The 20,077-nt window shown below is 41.1% G+C and overlaps 1 protein-coding gene across 1 annotated transcript in view; it reads right to left on the bottom strand.

The window, feature by feature from the left end:
- Positions 1 to 6,298: 6,298 nt before the first annotated feature.
- LOC135305597 (L-threonine ammonia-lyase-like) overlaps positions 6,299 to 20,077 on the bottom strand; it is a 30,238-nt gene continuing 16,459 nt past the window's right edge. Inside the window, exons 7-13 of the mRNA XM_064429334.1 lie at positions 18,055 to 18,220; positions 17,508 to 17,604; positions 16,559 to 16,634; positions 15,793 to 15,918; positions 14,436 to 14,603; positions 14,064 to 14,121; positions 6,299 to 6,570 (exon numbers count right to left, since the gene is read on the bottom strand). Of these exons, the coding sequence (XP_064285404.1) occupies positions 6,472 to 6,570; positions 14,064 to 14,121; positions 14,436 to 14,603; positions 15,793 to 15,918; positions 16,559 to 16,634; positions 17,508 to 17,604; positions 18,055 to 18,220 (790 nt within the window). The 3' untranslated portion in view covers positions 6,299 to 6,471. The remainder of the gene's footprint in view (positions 6,571 to 14,063; positions 14,122 to 14,435; positions 14,604 to 15,792; positions 15,919 to 16,558; positions 16,635 to 17,507; positions 17,605 to 18,054; positions 18,221 to 20,077) is intronic.

A 20,077-nucleotide genomic window follows, 5' to 3' on the forward strand; every position in this document is an offset into this window, starting at 1 on the left:
GAAGCTGTGGAGGCTTCACAATGCAATCCCAACTGCAAACCTGAGGAGCATGGGACAGGTAATGCTGACTGGCCTTGAGGAAAAGGAGCAAACCCACAGCGTGACAAGACTGAAAATAATATTGAGATATCATTTGTCAGTAGGTGTTTGTAGTGCCCTTAGCAGCACAGTGAGATAAACAGACCCTTAATATGTTACAAAATTATTTTTAAAAGCCAGCAGGAGCACAAATACAGGTCAGCACCTCAGCTCACAAAGACACATTCCTGGCTTCCACAGGCTCAGCGGAAACGCTGCAGGTTCCACCAGGCAGAAGCATTTCTCCAGGCTAGTCCTAGTAATAAAGGATTATTCTTAATCACTTAGAGCAACTCTTTCCACTGCAATCAAAATGTCCTTTCCACAACAGAAGGGCAGAGCAACAGAAGTGCACCCTGTGTTCCCAAAGGCTGGGCTGGGTGTCAAACCACCCCCATCAGCACCCAACCCGCCCTGCTTGTCAAAGGAAAATACTTCCAAATGGAGTAATTCACTGTAACAAAATGTTTCAAAATACCACTTCCCATTGAAATGAAATCCTAATGAAACATACAGGAAGAGCTTTTACTAAGCCTCTTCTAAAAAGGTAAATCACCAAGAAAGCTAAGATGACATTAAGAAAGGTTTTTCAGGATGGATATTTCTGCCAACTTGGCTGGTGAGAGCACTGAAAAATAAATACTGTTTAAACATCCATTTCAAATTGGAAATAAAAAAAAAACCAACCCTTGCTATGAAAGCTAAGTGCAGGACTGGGTATGCATTATATTAACAATGTAAAGTAGATGCCAAGAAAATTTAAAAAGCAGCCGTGCCTGTTTTTTCTAGACATATTAAAAAACACCCCCGTTCATTTACGTTTTTGGCCTGCATTGGTGATCAAAAGAAATAATTTCATACAAGTCAGAACCACCTCACTTAAAACAGTACTTTTATGCTGTGATTGCTTGGTAGCTTTGTTGCAGAAGAAAACAAAGAAACCACCCAGATCCATTTTCACCCTTAAATCACAATATGTGTAAATGAGTGTACCCCTTAAAGTCAGGTTACCCAGGTCGTCATGTCTGGCAAATCACTGCTCACATCAAGCTCTGTTGGGGAGTTCTGGATGTGCAGATCAGGACATGCAGCATCAGCTCAGAAACACTGCAGAGCCTGGACAGAAGCAGTGAGAGGTCTCCCACCCATTTTCAAAAGCTACTTCTAAAGCTTTCAGGGCTGTAGCTCATTTTGTGAGGGAGTGATGAAAACTTTTCTCAGAATCTCAATATGCTGTCTTGCTTTGCCTCTTTTTCATGCTGACCTAGATTTTTCTAAACACAACAGGAGTCAGCTGAGCCAGACTTTGGAAATACCCAAGTGCCGGTTAATTAGGGCCATTTAATTTGCTCTGGGGCCGGGCAGCTGGTGCCCTGCAGAGCAGGAGAGCCCTGGTGAAGCTGGGGGAATGGGCTCCTGGGTCACTGCCATGGAGTCTGCAGGGAATTTGACCACTATAGGCAAGTCCCACAGTCTGATGGTTGTGGGCATTCTGGTACAGTCTCTTTATGCAAGAGCCACATGAACAGCTCAAGAAATTACCATAGCTTGTTGAAAGCAAAATAAACAACATCCCTCAGTACTTCCTTTACTCCTGCTTCTGAGAAGAGTGGTAATAATATGGCACAATTCACTTACTGTGCTGGACCTCACACAGCCCCTGCAACTCCAAACATACCTACAGCACATGCATAAGGGGAAAGGAGGAAAGAGAGATGTAAGGAACATTATTGTACCATTTATCAGCATTCTTTGAGACCACTTTCACAAATGAAAACCACTCAGGTGCCCCTTGTGGAAATACACAGGGTGACCAGTCTACTAAGTTTAGCAATTACACAATTTAAAATGTCTTTTTAAAGACACTCTAGGCCTCTTATCAAAAGGAAAACCACGTCCTTCTCCAAAATTTCAAAAGTGTGAAGGATAGGGATTTTCACAGCTGCAATCTGCCCCTGCAACCCCCAACACCAGGCAGGTAAACCAGAAGTCAATCATAGTGCCTGCACTTAGAGGAGCTTTCAGACATCAGCAGCACAGGACAAGCCCCTGTATCCTTTGTGTGGATGCACTCAGATGTGATTGATCTGGCTCTCTCCTTAAGGACTCTTGGTTTCTTTAGACGGTCAGGCTGTATGGGCTTAGCTGTATGGGATGTTGATCATTATTGACATACTTCACAACAGTCATATTTGATTAGAATGTTTTCCAAATAATGCCACCAGTTATTGCTGCAGCTTAAAAAAAAAAATAAATGCTTTTGGACAACAGGAAATTCATCAGCTCAGGTGGGCACAATGTAGTGAAGGATCCTCCTCCTCTGAGATGTAGCAAATGTTTGGGAGCACATGAAAGCAAAGATTTGTAATAGAAGAAAACTCTAAAAACTTCAACACCCTATACATGGCAGACTGCTTAGAGTTAAACAAACTGCAGAGAAAGTGGTAGGAGAACCAAAGCCATCCAATAAATGACTGGCAGGAATTACAGCCAAACCCTAGATTGTTGCAGTTTAGTTTGCCATTCAGTAAACTACATGCCTATGTTTGGGTCTAGCAAAAGTTAAACAATAACATGTCAAATGCACTTACTGTGTTGTAGGATCGGGAGTTTGTGAATCTCCCAAAAGCTGTAGGCCAGAAGGCAAGGTGCTGCCTGTGAGGACATGCCACCTGCATGGGAAGATAAACTGCTCCTGATGGTGCAAAAACACGTACTGCCAGAGATTTAGATGTTAATCCCCAGCTAAAAGGACCTGGTTGAAAAAATTAAGGAATTAGTGTGGGAAGAGATTTTGTTTCAATTTAAGATGCACCTTGTTTGCAACAGTCCTGGGAAGAAGTGTGCTGTGCCCCTGACAAGCAGCGTGTGGCTAGGACAGCTCCCAAAGTGGCCTAGCTCCAGTGACCTACCTGGGTCAAGGCATCTTGTGCCTCTGGAGACAGGGCTGTGCATTTAGCCAGTGGCACGCTGGAAGTGAAGGACAAGTTCCCCAAAGTTGGTGATGATTGCAGTGAGAGAGCTGACTCAGCTGGTCCCATGGACTTCACTGACCCACCTGAGCCCAGCCCAGGACACACTGCACCCACAGCCTGCCCGCTGCCCAGGAGCACAGCCAGGCCCAGGGCAAGGAGCAGCACCTCCTTCTGTGCCACTGAGCAGGGTCCATGGAATGAACAGAGTCCATGCTGGCATGAGGATAGTCCAGGCTGCACTGAGGAGGGTCCAGGCTGCACTGAGCAGGGTCCATGCTGGAATGAGGAGGGTCCAGGCTGGAATGAGGAGGGTCCAGGCTGGAATGAGGAGGGTCCAGGCTGCACTGAGGACAGCCCATGCTGACTCCCACCACGCTGGGGAGCAGCCAGGAGCCTCCCCTGCTGCCACTCAGGGCCAGAGCAGCCATCCTGCCCAGCTGCTTTCTCCTCCCTGGCAGCTCAGAGCTCCCCCCTCGCATGAATGATGTGGATTTTGAGGCAATGTCAATGACAGCTAAAGGAAAAATATTAACTCTGACTTTTTAAAGTGAGGCTGCTGTCACTATCACACGAGAGAATGACAAATCTTTGCTGAGGTGGCATAGCAGAATTTTAATTATTTTTCAAATAAATACATGCTTAGATTTATGTTTTGCTGATTTAACCATTAGTGAAATTTTAAAATAATCATTAAAGGTTTTTTTCAAGGTACACAAGAACAATCTATATAAAAATATTTCTTTAAATAAAACATTCAAAACCACATTATTAGATCTTTGAAATGCCATAGATCTTATTATATTTCATAATTCAAAAAGGAAAAGGTTAGCAGCACAGGTATTTAATTATTCTTTCCAAGCATACATTCATTTAAATGTCTCATTTGTTTTTTTCCCCTTGGAAGATCTTAATTTTTTCTTTTAAGCCAATGAGACTTCAATAAAGGCAATATAGAATGTAAAACACCTCTGGTATTATTCTATTCACATAGAAAGTGTTTATTGCTGCAGAGTGATTTACACTTTAAACTATGTTTATACTTAAAACAATAAAAAAACCCCAAACTGCAAATATCATGTTTGACATTTTAAGCACCTTCTGGACATCACCTTCCTTCCCCCCACCCCAAACACATTTCTAAAATCATATAGTGATTTCAAGTGCATTGATTTTTGGTTGCTCTATCTGCTAAATCTTCTTGCCCCAGATTTGTGAAGACTTGCTAAATGCAGTTCCCACTGACAAGGAAAGAAGTTTTTAACGTTCTGAGTTAAAACAACAAAGTCCAGGATAATACAAAATTTTAAACCAAATACCCAGACAGCAGGACCTGTTGGCCACTACTGAGAGCTTTGGTTATAAAGCTCCATTTTCTTCTCATGCAGGTACCTGAGACATCCTCAAAATTTCCCGAGACTTTTGCCAGAAAACATGAGAGGGTAGTTAGACCCTTACCAGTAGTGGGTTTTCATCCCCAAAGCTGCTCTTCAATGATGTGGTTCATTTCTCATTCCAGTGGAAGTAGCAAGTATGTAATATGGACTCTGTCATCTATTTCCATGCAGATTTTTAAACTCTCCTGACAGTGGAGAGAAGAATGGTGTCTGAAAAGACACAGCTGTGATTTACAGGACCAAGGCCTATACCCATCATTCTGGCTGGCAAGAAGGGAACAAAACTAACCATTGGGACATCAATAATTTTTAGTTCCATGTGCAAACCAATATGGTCCTTCCAGAAACAGACCAAATCTGTAAACTATTTTTTTGTCCACCATTTGTCAGACTCTGTACTCCCACTCCCTTGCGAACTACAACAAGAAGGAGCAACTGATTATTTCTTAGAAAAATTCTACTGCAGACAGCCACAGTGCTGCCCTTCTCATCCCATCTTGCCTGTATAAGCTACAGAGAGAGATGGATCATGGAACCACAGAATGGTTTGGGTTGGAAGGCACCTCAAAGACCATTTAGTTCCAACCTCCCTGTCATGGAGTTCTGTTCACTAGACCCGATGCCCAAAGCCCCAGCCAACATGGCCTTGAATCCTTCCAGGGATGGGACATCCATCATTTTCTTGGGCAATCTGTGCCAGAGCCTCACCACCCTCACAGTAAAGCATTTCTTCCTAATGCCTAGCATAAATCTGCTCCCTTTCACTTTAAAGCCTTTGCCCCTTGTCCCGTGCAGCTTTCCTCTTTAGGGGACTGGACTTTTCCTCTTCAATGGGCCCTCTTTAGGTATTGGAAGGTGCTGTAAGGTCTTCCAGAGCTGAAGTTAAATTCTGCCCAAATTAAAAGGCACAACTCTGTGGTGTGCACATTCAGAAGAGGGCCTGAACTTCTCTTATATTTCTTGCCATGCCACTCTGTTATATTATTAGTTGGTCTCTGCCTCTAGTGATAAAAATGGTATTTAGGTCAATGTGTTCTTTGTTAATTGCATTAGCCATGTGCCTAAGACTTAGGCTTCCTCTTCTCCCAGCACTGCCTTTGCCTATTAACATGTGGTCTTTAAATATATGTCACTATTAACAGTGTACTCAATCTGTCAGGTGAGATGGATAGAGCCTGTTTTAGACAGACTAAGATAATCAGTGGAATGCTATTTACAAAATTCACATGGATAGCGAGACCCCTTTTTATATAGAAACACAAGCCAGTTGCTACTTTTTATACTGAGTCTCCAAAAGCAGAGGGAAGAAATATATTTGTGTTCCATTTATGAGCTCTAATCATACTCAATACTTTTTTCAATTTCTGCAAAATATTTTGGAATTTGATTTTGCAAATAGGATCATTTTCCCTTGGGAAAAAAAAAATTATATTGGCTTTTATCTTCCAAGGGTTTTTCTGCCTGTGTTTAAATCACCTTCTATTAGCATAATATTTCCTCACATGGTAGCAAAGACCAGAACATAGTCGTGTTCAACCCTACACACCTCCTGAAGCAGATTTAGCAAACAGAAAACTGCTTCTGGCTTGGAAACAGAAAATTTCTCTACTTGTAATGTGGCTAAGTCCATCAGAAGGAGCTGCATTACTTCAACAATGGGCATCAAAATCAGAAGACCTTTGAGAGGTCTATATTCAGATGTAAAGAGAAATGCCTTCTCCCTGTTTATGGAATATCATTGGGTTCTACAAACTAGCCAAAATCCAGGCAGCCAGCTGATAATGAATTGAGGAATTCCAACACCAGCAGAGACTAAGAGATTCCTTCAGCTAAACTAAAGTTCTGAGTTGAGCTTTTTTTTTTTCCCCCCAAAGACATTTACTACATTTTGAGCAGGAAATAAATATCCTGAAACTATTTGCTAACTGTTCAGCTTTGAAAGACAATATTTGTTGTGAAAGCCTCAAGGCTGGGGCTCTGCAGAGTGCTTGTCAGAGGCCCTCGTGCCCCCCGTGCTGTGCCCATCACCGCTCAGTCCAGGCTGCTGTGGGGTAGCGTTCCAGGAGCGCGTTCCTCAGCTGGGCTGTGTGGATCTTGTCTCTGGTCTCCACAGTGCAGATCACCTGGAAAAAGAATTAGGATCATTTCTGATGGCATGGCAGCAATCTCAGACAAAGCCATTTCCAACTTAAACCTAAAATACACTCATAAAAACAATCAGTTCAAAATAAAAACTCTGGCTCTCACATCCGCTGTCTATGCAGGTAAGAGAACTGACATTGCAGATATCTGGGGCTCTTCCAGCCCATCTGCATGACCACAAAACATGCCAAAACCCTACTTTATTGCCTTCAAAGTTTAAAGAAGACAGGCTGATCCTCTGCTGGCTTTTGGGCAAGGTACCTCTCTGCTCTTGGCCTCCCTGGAGACATCTGTTAGCAGCTCCTCTTTTCCTTTCCCTGTGTGTGACATTGCTGCCACCTCACCCACCTCTATTACATTTCTGTATTTCTGGCAAGGGATTGTTCCAGTACCTCCATCCTTCAAGATTTTTGTATTCTCCTTCTCTTGTCTGTTATGGAGCTATCCCCCACTTCTTTATAATCTCTGCAGTACTTTGGCTGGTTTCACTTTTCACATACCTTGCTTCATTTTGTTTTTTGTTTGCTTATTGCATCACGTTTAGTTTTCTTTTATGGTTGTTGTACTTCTAAATAAAACAACTTGGGCAAAACCAATCTTGATAGTTTTTTTTTTTTAAATTCTTCACTTGCCTCCACAGGTGCTACTGAAATTCTGTCATGCAGCCACTAAAGAAAATAACTTCAATGGCATTTTTTCAATTTTTTTATAATCTCTCTTTTTTGCATACTCACATTTCTGCCCCATCACTTGAAAGCCTGGGCACTAGCAAAGATGAGGCACCAAAGTAAAGGCACAGAAGGAAAAGCAGACTTCATAATTTTCATATACTTCAAACTCCTAACTTCCGTTACTGCTAGTCCTGCTGGAATAATCACTGATGTTGAAAGTGCCACATGGGGAAAAGACCTCACAGAAACATGGAAATCTAGCAAGGAAAGGACCCAAGATGAGTCACAGTGCAGCTACAGAGAGTTCATTGTAGCAGGCAAATCTACAGAGAGCAGAGAAACAACAAGCCATGATAACCTGATGGTGGGCTGCTCCAGACATGCCCTGTCAAAATGTTCCTATCAGAGCTGCATCCCTTTTAGAAAGCAACTAGGCAAAAAATACTCTAATTCATTTACAAGGACATTTCTAAATAAGAACTTAAAAATAATGCTTTCTGGAACTGTCTTAAAATAACAATAAACCTCTAGCAAAACTGTTGAATGAAAATATAAAACACTAACACTCCAAGTTAATCTAAATAGTCATAGCTCACTTAATTAGAAAACCGGCTACAGCTTCCCAAATACCCATCATGAAATAAGCCACAATTCTGATCTGGTCTTGTAATTCTTCGCCTCTTGCACTGCACATAGTTCTATTCGTTTGGTTCTTTGGAATACAAATTAGATGTTAATTTCTTTCTTCTTCAAAAAAGTGGCATTTAATCTCAAGAGAAGGACAGTCATAGAGGACAAGTAATAATGAGGAAAGGAGAGAGAACACAATGATTGGGAAAAGTATCTGAGAGCACCATTCCCTGGTTCATGTAAAATCCCTAAAGCTTTGCAATCATATCTTCAGGGGACACACACATGGAGTCAGTAAATAAAAACCAAAATTTTTCCTCTTCCATAGTAATCATGCCTGTTTTGTCCTGAGTAAATAAATTGCTGCTCCTGGAACCAGTCTGGATGTGACAGATTCAGCCTTGAATGTCTGGCAGCAAGCTGTTGCTCTGCCCTGGGAGCAAGCATGGGGAAGCATTTTGATTTATGGCTAATTATCCTCTCTGCCCTTTCCTTTCTGCTCATGATGGAAACCAGGCAGATCTCACTAGACTGGAGCCAGAGTTGTGAGCAGGTTGGATAAACACTGTCATTTTGTCCTAAGCATGCACAACAACCAGCAGCTGATAAGGGAGATACTATGCTGCAGTGTATCATGAAGTACTAACAGCAGCAGAAGTGATAAAAAACAACCCCAGCAATTCACCTGATTTTTCACAGTTGTCAAAGAAAGGAACAGAGAACATTTGGTCCCAGCAGGAGTGAAGAGAGACTCACACAACACCTCAGGGCAGCTGCAGATCTCAGCAGCAAGGAAGGCAAGAATTTACTTTCTTGCTTAGAATAAGCCCATTTACACCGCAGGTATACTTTTATAAACTTTCTCTCTTGCTTGCTTCACCTGCGACACAAAATTTACACATGTCCAACAGGGTAACCCTCACATTCACAGGGAGTTTATGAGGTTAAATTTCATGTGGGATGCAGAAGCATCCCAGTACCACTCGCTATAGGAGGTTGCACAGCTATCAATGAGCTAAGAGTAAGTGCCCCAAAATCACATTTAAGAATAAATAACAGAACCTATTTCCTGATCTTTCTTGTACAGACAAGGTAGAAGAAATTTTACGTTAAACTTATTTCATACTGATAAGCCCTCAGAACTATACATGGGATTTTTAAACCTACAAAGCTCTTACTGGCTGTGGGGCCATCTGTGCACAGCACACCTTTCTTTTCTGTGTATCAAAAACCCCACAGACCCACAAATAATAGAATGCATTTTATTAATTTCTCTCCTGCATATAATATCTTTGCTGAATTAATTAATTAAATAACAGTCTGGCCCAGTAAGACCATTAAAATAACCAGATGGACTGATCTTTTATTGTATTTAAAGTTCCATTCCCTGTGACAGGTAATCTAAAGATACATTTCAGCCAAAGGGTTTAGTCAGCCTGTAAGTTTTTCTCAGAGCAGGCCTACAAGTTAAAATTAAAGACAGAAGAGATTTTACTAAATATTGATGGCTTATGGGGCTTATTTAATGACTGGAATTATTGAGGAAACAGGACAAAGGCTAAAAAAGTATTGAAGGAAAAAATTGATTACAAGTTATTGCTGTGCAACACCAAAACCCAGATGCATAAATCTAAATATTCTTAGGAATTAAACTGACTTTAAAGAGAGGAAATTTCATAACTTCACAAAAGGAAGAAATTTGGAAAGTTCTGTTCTGAATAGGGTGGGCACCTCTAATTGCAAGATCTCATAGTGAAAGCATTTTGCCTTTTAGATCATATTTTTCTAGATTTTAAAAATGAATTTGACATGCCTCACTGCTCCCTGATGCCTACTATCTGTAGGCTGTGTGTGCAAATAAAAATAGTGGAGGGACATGCTGAGCCAATGTTAGAGAGCAGAGGAAATTTGAGTAGTACTGCTGAATCAAGAGATTTCAGTCTTTTGTCCTTTTCCAGGCTCCGTGTAAAGCTAATCCTAAATAACTAGTGCAGTTCTTTATGTCTGTGATTCGTCCATTGAATCTTTGTATCCTGCTTTTTTAATTCTAGAAACCATATTAATCATCTTAAGCTTTTTGCATAACTTAGTATTCATGAAACACCACATTTAACAACATTATAGGTTTGTTTGCTTGAAAGTCATTGGAGTTAAGAGTGAAAACTTGATTTATATACACTGGTTTCTGTTCTGTATTTAGAAAAAAGGGCTTCTTAAAAAAAAAATCAGCAACTGGGCAATTGTCTGAATTATTTGGTAAACACCCAGTGTAGATTACTTCACGTTACCGATTATTTGGTAACAGCAGCTCAGTTGATGGTTTGGGGATTAGCTGCCAGATTGTCCCCATGGTCAGAGCAAAGGCATGCTTGAGAAAGAGTGCAGCAGCTCTCAGTTGTTGTGCAACCCAAGCCCTTATCTTTTGGCAACTGGGGCATTCAGGTGGGTGAGCACGAGCAGGAACAAGCTGCAGCCACATTACGTAAGGCAGGTAATAACCCAACAGGAACACTCAGAGCCTCCCCAGGGCCAGCCTCTCGTTCTCCAGCTGGGCCAGGCTGCCCTGTGCCACAGTCTGCTGTGGAATGCCATCAAAGAACATGACCAAATACTTCTGGAGGGCCTCAGAAAAAAATGGAGTGATGAACTTCCCACTCCCAGTGTCTCCACTTTGCAGTTGGGGAATGGAACATGCAGTGGGCAATGCAAACAGAGCCTTGCCCAGGGTCATGCAGGAAATGCTTCTGCACACCTTAGCTGTACAGCTGCCTGCTCCTATGTATTTTCTTCACAGGGCACTAACAGGCAATATGTTGGCAACTGGGGACTCTAACCCAAAATATTCCCTTCCATCCTTTACTGAATGCAAGTTGGCACAAATGAATTTATTCAAATTGACCAGAGCAGATACAATAATGTATTGAGTTCTGGCCTGAGGTGAATGAACTGTATGAGAAAAACAGGCACTATACCACACAAAGCCAGGAGTTTCAGCACCACTGGGAGAATGTGTAATGTTACTGAAAGGAAAAGGAAATATTTGATTTATGATTTAGCATTTTTGTGCACAGACAGGGGGGAAAAGTAGTGTTGTGGATGTTCTTTTTACAGCCACTCTCTTCCAAGTTCTTCAAAACCACAGCACAGTGAAGCTCCCAAGAGGTCTGAAGTGAACAGACCAGACAACCCATAATGCCAGACAGGAGGGAGCTCAGAGGGAGCACTGCCACCCACTGAAAAGCTGCTGGGGCAATTCAAGACCTTGCAGAACCCTCCTGAACCTGCCAGTTTGATTATGCTGTAGTTTCAGTGGTGAGAAGACTTTTCTAGAAAATTGATGAGCTCAAGGAAATTTTTTTAAACTAGGTTGCCCGAGTCCAAAAATGATACATTTATTAAGCAGGCAAGATGCTGATCTACTTCATAGCAAAGAATGTCCCTACTTTATTAAGCTGCTTATTGATTTTGCTCATTGACTTCTCTCTGAGCCAATAGTAATATGAAATTAAAGGGACTTAAATGGTTTTGAGGAGGTTTACATATGGAAGCAATTTAAGCGATAAATTGTCGCGATTGAATCTGAGAAATATTACTGATGGAGAACAGAGAAAGTCCACAGAAGCAAGTTGTAGCTTCCTCCCATGAATTGGGTAGTCCTTCAGATATCTGTATCCAGTTAACTGGTGATATCAGATTATTTCATTAGCTCAGATCTTTTTTCTGCCTAGATATTCCCAGGCATCTAACTTCCATAGGTGTAAAATGTGAAGCCTACCAGACTGGTAATTTGTCTGATTTACTAAGTTATCTGTTTCAATATAGGGACTTTGGAAGTAGTCTCCTAACCAGTCAGGTAAGACTGAATTAGGGTGTAGTCCTCTGTGAGAAAGAAATCCAGAATGAGTCAGAAGGGAAGAGAATCTAAACTGGAGGTATGGGCAGGCAGAATCCTAAAGAAATTCCCATAACATTCCATGGAACACCAGCAGCTCATCTCTCTGCACCACTTCTTACTCTAATATAGATGTATTCTGTCTTTTTTTTTTTTTTTGGTAAAGAAAAACATCTGTTATTTTTGCCAGTAAAATGTTCCAATTTTTTTTTTTTTGGAAGTATAGTTTGAACATAAAATTTCATTTTAGAAAGTCCTTACTTTTTAATAAATCAGACTATCAGCAAGGATCTTCCCACAGAGTGTTCCAAGTGTGAGGACACACAGATGAACAAACACTAACCCAGGAAGGCATTTCACTATAATGGAAAAAAAACCCAACCAAAGCAGCTCTGTCATCCTGATAAGCAACCAGAAGCCAAACTTCTATCTTTTTATTTAGAAATAAAAGGGTACATCTAAAAGGATGATTAAATACTGAGGCAACAACCTTGACAGGACAGATTTGGTGTTTCAAATCAGCATCTATGCTCGTTGCTCCGTTCTGTCAAACACCTAATCTACATCCACAGTCAAAAGTCCACATTAAAGTCAGAATGAAATGGGTATAGCTGCAATACCTTTCTTGTAATTACTGCCAGTACAGCACAAGGTGGTAATTTTGGCTCTTGACCCAGGTTTAAATTCATGCTTTATTTTATGTGTTGTACTTTATATAACAAATGCATAAAACATTTTGATGACACAGGTCTTTGGCTTTTAGAACAACAAAGAAAAAACCAAAACTTCCCTCACAGGTATTAGATTTACTCTGAAAATAGGTATTTTTTCTTGTACCTGGATAGAGCAAATTCATTTTGATGCTTGCATATAAACCCTGTATTTTACCCTTTTTGATTACACATGCTTTAATTTTCAAAGAAAGCTTCACAATTCTCTAGATATCTAGATATTGAAAGCCATCATACAAATCCAATATCCAATTAAATTATTCAGGGATGCAAATTCCTCCCTTCAACCCTTTTGCACAACACTGTCAGATTCTTGATGTGAAATTACACTGTCTTTAAAGTGCAGAGAATAGTATATGGCATTGTTTTCATTCAGCCTGTATTTACTGAAAAAAAAGCAAAGCAAACCAAACAAACAAAAAGAAACACCTAAGACAATAGATGTCATTCAATTTGCTTAATAGCATTAGTAAAATCTACAAGCCTCACTCCATAAAAATGGCATTGAAAACTTTCTAAGATTTACAAGTTTTATTGACTCTAGCCTTCAGTGAAAAGCATTTCCAGAGCTAAGTTAGTCACTCAGAGGGATTTATCCACCTTATGCAGCGAGTGTCACACTATCTCCAAATCAGCCAAAGCAGTGAGCTGGATTGTCATTATGGCCCACTGCAGAACAATGTGGGTTAAGTCCTAGATGCTTGAGATATTGATGATATCATGTACCATAGTACCTCTGCCTCTTCTTTAAATCTGCAAGTCAAAATATTGAGCAGGTTTTGCATCCAGGTGGGAAATTAAATTTAAAGGCCAAAATCAATGAACTTGCTTACCCAGTAACATTTCTGCACCCCAATTATGAGCCTGTTTAGCAAAGATCTCTAATTTGACTTCCACCTGGGGTTTCACAAACTAAGTCAGGTTGGACCTGGGCAGCAATAGCATGAAATCAGTAGGACCACACCTTTGCCAAACCAGTTGAAATAAGAGATGCACCATGAGACAAATGGTTCTTTTAAGAGACACCATTAGCTGATAACACCTCTTCAATGCTTCTGTATCCAATACTCAAAGGAATAAATAAACATAGGCTTTCCTCTGTGCTCTTGGTGGCTAAGAAACAAAACTTGATCCCTAGTTTAAAATGAGGATTCCTTAAGAGTAAGGGTGTTCTCTACATTGCTTTGAGGCAAACATGTCAGACAATTACAGCCAGCCTACACAGCTGGCTCTTCAAGTTCTGGATGGATGCTGCAGCTTGCTCACCTCCTCCAGCTCCTGCCACACGTGTCAGGAGGGTTCATACCAGCAACAGGGCAATGCAACACCTGGAGTAGTTCACCAGGGTGTTGCAACAGCAAGTAAAACTGGTCCTGTGTTATTTATATGCCTGCTGAGTGTTTGGCAAGAAGCTGTATAACACAGAGGAAATAATCTCTGACACTGTGCACACCCTGTTGGACTTCTTCAACATAGACATAGAGAGGGAAACAGAATAAACCAGGGGAGGCCAGTACTATTAGAGAAACTGAAATTGCATCTCCTCTTACCTTGACAGTGAAGAGCTCAGATGTCACAAACGTGCGTTCTTGTTTGATATCCAAAACTCTAGATCAAATAAGGGACAAATTAGAGATCACAACAATCTCCTGTCACTGCAAAACAGTTTCTGAAAGTGTTTGGAGAGTAAATATCTTTCCTTCTTTCTGAATAAAATACAGTTCTACAATGCTACAAAGGTGTTTTCAGATTGGAAAAAAACCAAAGGAAATAAAAACTTTTCTGCATTATAACAAGAAAAATCCTTTGATTAATTAATTACTTACAGACTTGGCTTCAAAGATGTTTGGAAACACTTGCTAATCTTTAATAATCTTTGTGCTAGTCTCTGATTATATTTCCCAACAGTTAGTCTAATTTACCTTGCTTCCTCCCGAGCCAAAATCTCCAGTAGCTTTGACATGTCTCCTGGGCAGTCAGAAATCACAAGGGAAAATCTGCACACTCTGTTATCCAGGGTCAGGGCACGAGATATGCACTGTTGCAGCAAATGTAGTTCCAGGTTTCCACTGCATATAACAACTGCCACTCTGAAAACAGACAGGAAAATAAGAGTTTTGATTAGCACTTGCCTGTGCAAAGGAACTATAAATCATAAAGACTATGCCAATATCTGCCTGGTAGAACTTCCCCTCAATAAGTATTACAGATGAGAGGGCTCCTGCCTCAGCATCCATTGTGAGCAGGTAGGAGAGGCCTAGAATTAGTTGGTCTGAAATGTTGTTTTCATTTCTACATTTCCTGTAGATTTGAGTTTTGTTAGAGATAATTAGCTGGACCACTGTAGGTCTAGGTTTCAAGTTTTAAGAATTTGACATAATTCTCACCTGGAAGTCCTAAGTTTCAGCCTCTTACTGATACACAAAATTTATGTTCAAGGCTTTCTGTAACCATTGATTAAATTGATCACAACCCTGAAAAATGAGTGCAGAAATGTTTGAAGTGCAAATGAAGAGCCATGTGATTGATCTATGAAAATCTCTCTCTGCAGAGTCAAACCTAACCTCTTTGCATTTTTCCTTTTATTGTAGCTGTACTAAAATATCTTGCTGCTCTGTGTGTACTGTCAACCTCTTCTGAAGAATTGTCTCAGCAGTATTTTAGTGTACAATTCTGTGCACTAGAGATTTTATTTTGTCTTGAGGGCATTATGTTTAAATACATTCTGGACTATGAGCTGAGCCAAGGCTCAATCCACTTAAGTGCTGAGTCCTCAAGCTGAGGGGCAAGGCAGCACTTGGCCACATGTTGAAGCACAAGGATAATCCCTCTGACTTTGTGGACAGTTCTCAGGACGGGGAGGCAGGTGCCACTGGGTCACTGCAGCAGACAGCCCAGCTCCTGTCCCACCACAGACAGGGCTGGATTCCACAAGTGGGGCAAGAGGAGACAACAGGCTGACAAGAGCAGGACACTGTCCTGGCAGGTGCAATGATGACTCGTGGAGATGTAACTGCCTTTCCCCAAAATATCTGAATTGAGGAAAGGGACAAGATGTGTCAGGTCTCCAGGCTGGCATTTGTCTGATTCAGCACAATCTTACCACTTGTGACCAGTCCAGTCAGTCTGAAGTTTCTGCCACCGATGAGCCCCTTGGCAGTTCAGGGGCAGGAACTGCCTGGTCGCCCACAGAACAAGTAGATTTTCATCATTTCCTAGAACCAAGGTGCTCAGTCCTATGTTTTTGCCACAGTTCCCCATTTGCAATAGCTGCTGTACCTTTTACCCTTCAACTCAGGCAGCTTCCCTGCCACCAGTGCTGCAAGGCCAATGGCCCCTTCTGCATCAACCGTGGCTCGCTCGTACTCCAGCAGTCTCAGCATTGAAATGAGGATGTCCTCCTCCCTGAAAGCAAGAGACTTGGGTCAAAACAAATCAAAAGAGTTCCCAAAAGCAGAAGATAATGCATTTATGGGTAACTGGGTTCTTGCCATGCACCCAGATACATGTGATCCCAAGGTGGTGTTACAGAATGCTGTGCTGCTGGGGGTGAATGCACATCTCAGACTCATTATTAACTGAAAGACAGGATGGCTTGTTCACTAGAAATATTACCTAAATCCTAGTAGTAAGTATATTCCACAAATGTGGCCTTTTTGTGAAGATTTAGAAGAGGTTTGTCAAGGACTGTTGTTCTGGTGTTATAGAACACAAGGTGTTTTACGCCCTGAGCATGACCAGGTAGTGCTGGCAGGTGAAATTTTGGCCAAAGGATGAGTTTGGACAATACTTTTACTCATATCACTTCGTTTGAGGTAGTCCTGTGAGGAGCTGGGAGTTGGACTTGATAATCCTTCATGGATCTCTTCCACTTCGAGATATTCTATGATTTTTATGTTTTGTGGGTCTGGGTTCAAAGACTTCAGTGCCCCTCTTGGAAGGAAAGGTACCCCCATCCCCACAGTACCCCAGTCTGCACATTGCATTTTTCATATACAAAAACATGCATTCAGTATTATTCATGTCACTGTTTTTCTTCACCTACCTCACAGCAACAACTTTATCCACAAGCTTCCCAGTCAGCTGCAAAGAATTGCTGCCAAAGCAAACTCCACTCACATCTGCAGATTTCAAAAGACAAAAATATGAAGTTGGCTGCTTCAGACATATTCAACATTTTTTTAGAGTCCTGGCTGGTTTTTGCCCTTAATGAGTGCAGCACACTGCTGTTACATGACCTTAAGTTGCTTGATTTTTTTCATCTGACAGAAATGTGTTTGGCAATGAAAGACCAAACCTCACAAGAAGATTTTGCCATTTTGGACCCCTTCAAGAAACTTCTGATACTTCACTGGCATTGTTGCAGTGTGAGAGTGACCCTGCAGCCCAGTGCTTTTCACTGCTCAATGAGGATTGAAGGAGAGGAGACCCAAACATGGCACTGGGCTTGTTAGCTCCAGCAGGACAGCTGGCTAAGAGTGCAGACACAGGCAGAGCTAACCAAGAGAAATTAGAAGCTTCTTACAAAACTCCCATTTAATCCAAAACATCCACAGATTTGAACATCAGGCAAGCAGGATGTTCTTAAATTGTTTAATAGATGAGGTTTTTTGAGCAAATCAACTCTACCATTTATAAACACTTTTGTTCTGAGAACAGTTGTGTCTAAATATTCAAGCACTGCATCATTTTCCTGCCTTTTCCACATGAGCTTTCCCATTGACTTCACTGGTTTAGATGCTGTGTGTGAGCACAATGTTCAGACAAATACTCTCATATTTCTGAGTATTCACGTACACTGGAAATAATATTTTACCCCATCAAAGTGTGGGGGAAAATGTGACAGAAGTTGGTCTTACAGCTTGAACTAAGTTCTGACTTTTCAGAGAACTCCCTTAAAATATGTTTGAACTGAAATAATGAGAAAATAATATAGTTGGAAAAATCTGTTACAACCATTATTTTACCTCCAAAAGAATACTGCATTTTCTCACCTCCATAGAAGTGATGATTGTTGCAGGCTTGGTCATCATTTGGGTGGCCAGCTTTTAAGGACTGTTGCAATACTGGGAAACTTTCAGATTCAACTCCCTGAGGAGAGAGATGTTGTCACTTTTTTTATTGAAGCAGTTGTAACAGAAGTTGCCACCAAAGCAGATAGAAAAATCTATACAAAGTTCCTGTTCAAATTAACAATTAATTTCAGGTGGCAAAACAACTGTGCTACCACTAAACTTATTCCGTGGCTTACTTAGGACCAAATTTTTGCAGTAAGAACTTATTTCAAAACACAGAACTGGATTTTATTTGCTTAGGAAAAGTCTTCCCACACTTTTCTCTTAAATCCAGCCAAACAGCCAAAGGACAGGAACTTCCTTGGTTCTTACAGGGTCTTCTCTGAGGCAAAGCCCATGGGATCAGATAGTTCCTGTCCCCAGCACAGGCAGTCTCTGCAAGTGTCACTAGATACCAGCGTCTTTTGTAAACAGCTGTGGTGAAAACCACGCAAACACAAAGCTTAATAGGTGAAAGGCAACTTACAATTACAGAAATATGTGGGTTGAGGTGTTTGAGTGCAGCAGCTGACCCTGCCAGCAAGCCACAGTGGCCTCCTGCAGGGAAAATCACCGCGTCCAGCTTTGGCACCTGCTCGTACATCTCCAGCCCCACGGTTCCCAGGCCTGACAGGTACACAGCACTGTCCTCCCTGGGGGAAGGAGGGCAACATCAGCACAGGTCACAGTTCTCAGTGCTGTAATAATAATTCCATCTACTACTTTCAAGACATTGTTCAGCAGAAAAAGATAAATGTGAGAGTAAAGCAGCACATGAGGGGAGGAGGTGATGCAACAGGACGGTGCCATCAGGTGGATCACAGCATCCTGCTGCCTACTGAAAGAAAACTTGTGCTATAGACAAGATCCTCAGTCTTCAGATGAAGAGCACTTAACTCCCGTTGTTATCAGGGGTTTACAGAACTGGCAGGGAGAAGTCATATTTCCATTGCCATCACTACCTTCAGCTTCATAAATTTTAAATGCTGCAGTCTAAACTACAAGCAAAGTCTCAAAAAGAAATCCTCTCCTTACTTATCAGTGGATTTAGTGTTTGTGGTGAATGGAAATTTTCATGAGAAATGAGCAGTGTGTTCAGCCTCACAAATATCAAAGAGATTGCTAGAGTTGTCTTTCCACAGTCCAGGGCCAAGATCTGATACCTTTGCATTAAGCAAAGCATTTAGTCATGCCAAAATATTTACTGGTAAAATACTTTAAGGCAAATGTAGTATAAATAATATGGACAAGCAGCACCAAAAAATTGAAGAAAACTCCACTACACAGTCATGACTGACTTGGATCTATTTCTAAAAGCTGGTTTGCATTTTATTTACAAATTAGTAATGATGTAAATGTAGAACTACATGTAAGAAAATAAATATGAGCTCTCTGTACATTCTGCTTTTTCTGGCAAACAGAACTGTAGATCCAATGGCTGTACTTGATTTACTTAACCCAAGGATGTTTGGGTACTGGGAAACTGTTTTTATTACTGTACCTGTCAGACAAGCACAGAGAGGCTCAGTGTAGGAGCACAAAATTCCTGCAAGGAGGAGACCAAGGCTCTTGAGAAGTTACCTCACATATATATCAAGACACAGAAAATTCTTCAGGACAAAGGTCTATATAACTACACAAGAAAGGACACAATTAATGAACTTCCACTCCTGCAGCACAGCCAAAGACAAAGGCAAGAAATCATAGTAGAATGAGTAACTGAATGCCTGTATTTACTGTCTTTATCAAGATACTGAAGGAGCTCTCTCCTCCTCCTTATATGTGACAAAATATATCACTGGCCTCCTGAACAATTCTGTAGACTTATTCTCAAATAAGATTCAGATCCAAGTTTGCAGAGCTACCCCTGCCATAGTAACATGGGGTACAAGGGGACCTGCAAAAATGAGTGAAGGCTTGGGATATTCAGTGAAGGAATAAAGCCTCTCTAGCAACTGAAAACTGTCCAAATAAGACTGCTCTGAGCACAGACAGTTGTTAGCAATTTGAATCAATATTTCAGATCATCATGTTTTACATACTAACACCCTGTTGAAACATCAGTTCACTGATCAGCCATCATATTTTATAAGAAAATGTCTGATTTTCTTTGCATTGTGACTGCTAACTTTTGCCTTTTGAAAGTAAAAAATGTATCATATGCCATTGAGGCAAAAATGAAGGAAGAGGGCAGATAAATCTAAAGACTGTAGACTGAAACAAGTATTTTTGAGCCCAAGCTAGAAACTTGGACATTTGCCTTTTGAAATGTGTGATACATCAGCAGTCAAAGATGGGCTGTCAGGCTTTAGTTTTCCAATGCAGTTTTGGTGTGGCAGCTAGAAGACTCTGTTCCTATCTGTTCCTAGTAAAGAACTCAGAGTCTGTTGGCTAGAGCAACAGCCTAACCAGATCAGAAATAATCAGGTTTGATCAGCATTTAGATATGGAGTTACACAAGAAAAAAACTGGGATCTCAAGGATGGAAGGTGTGTAATTCCACCTGCAGC

Source organism: Passer domesticus, chromosome 8 (assembly GCF_036417665.1).
Source record: "Passer domesticus isolate bPasDom1 chromosome 8, bPasDom1.hap1, whole genome shotgun sequence".
NCBI classification, from domain to species: Eukaryota; Metazoa; Chordata; class Aves; order Passeriformes; family Passeridae; genus Passer; species Passer domesticus.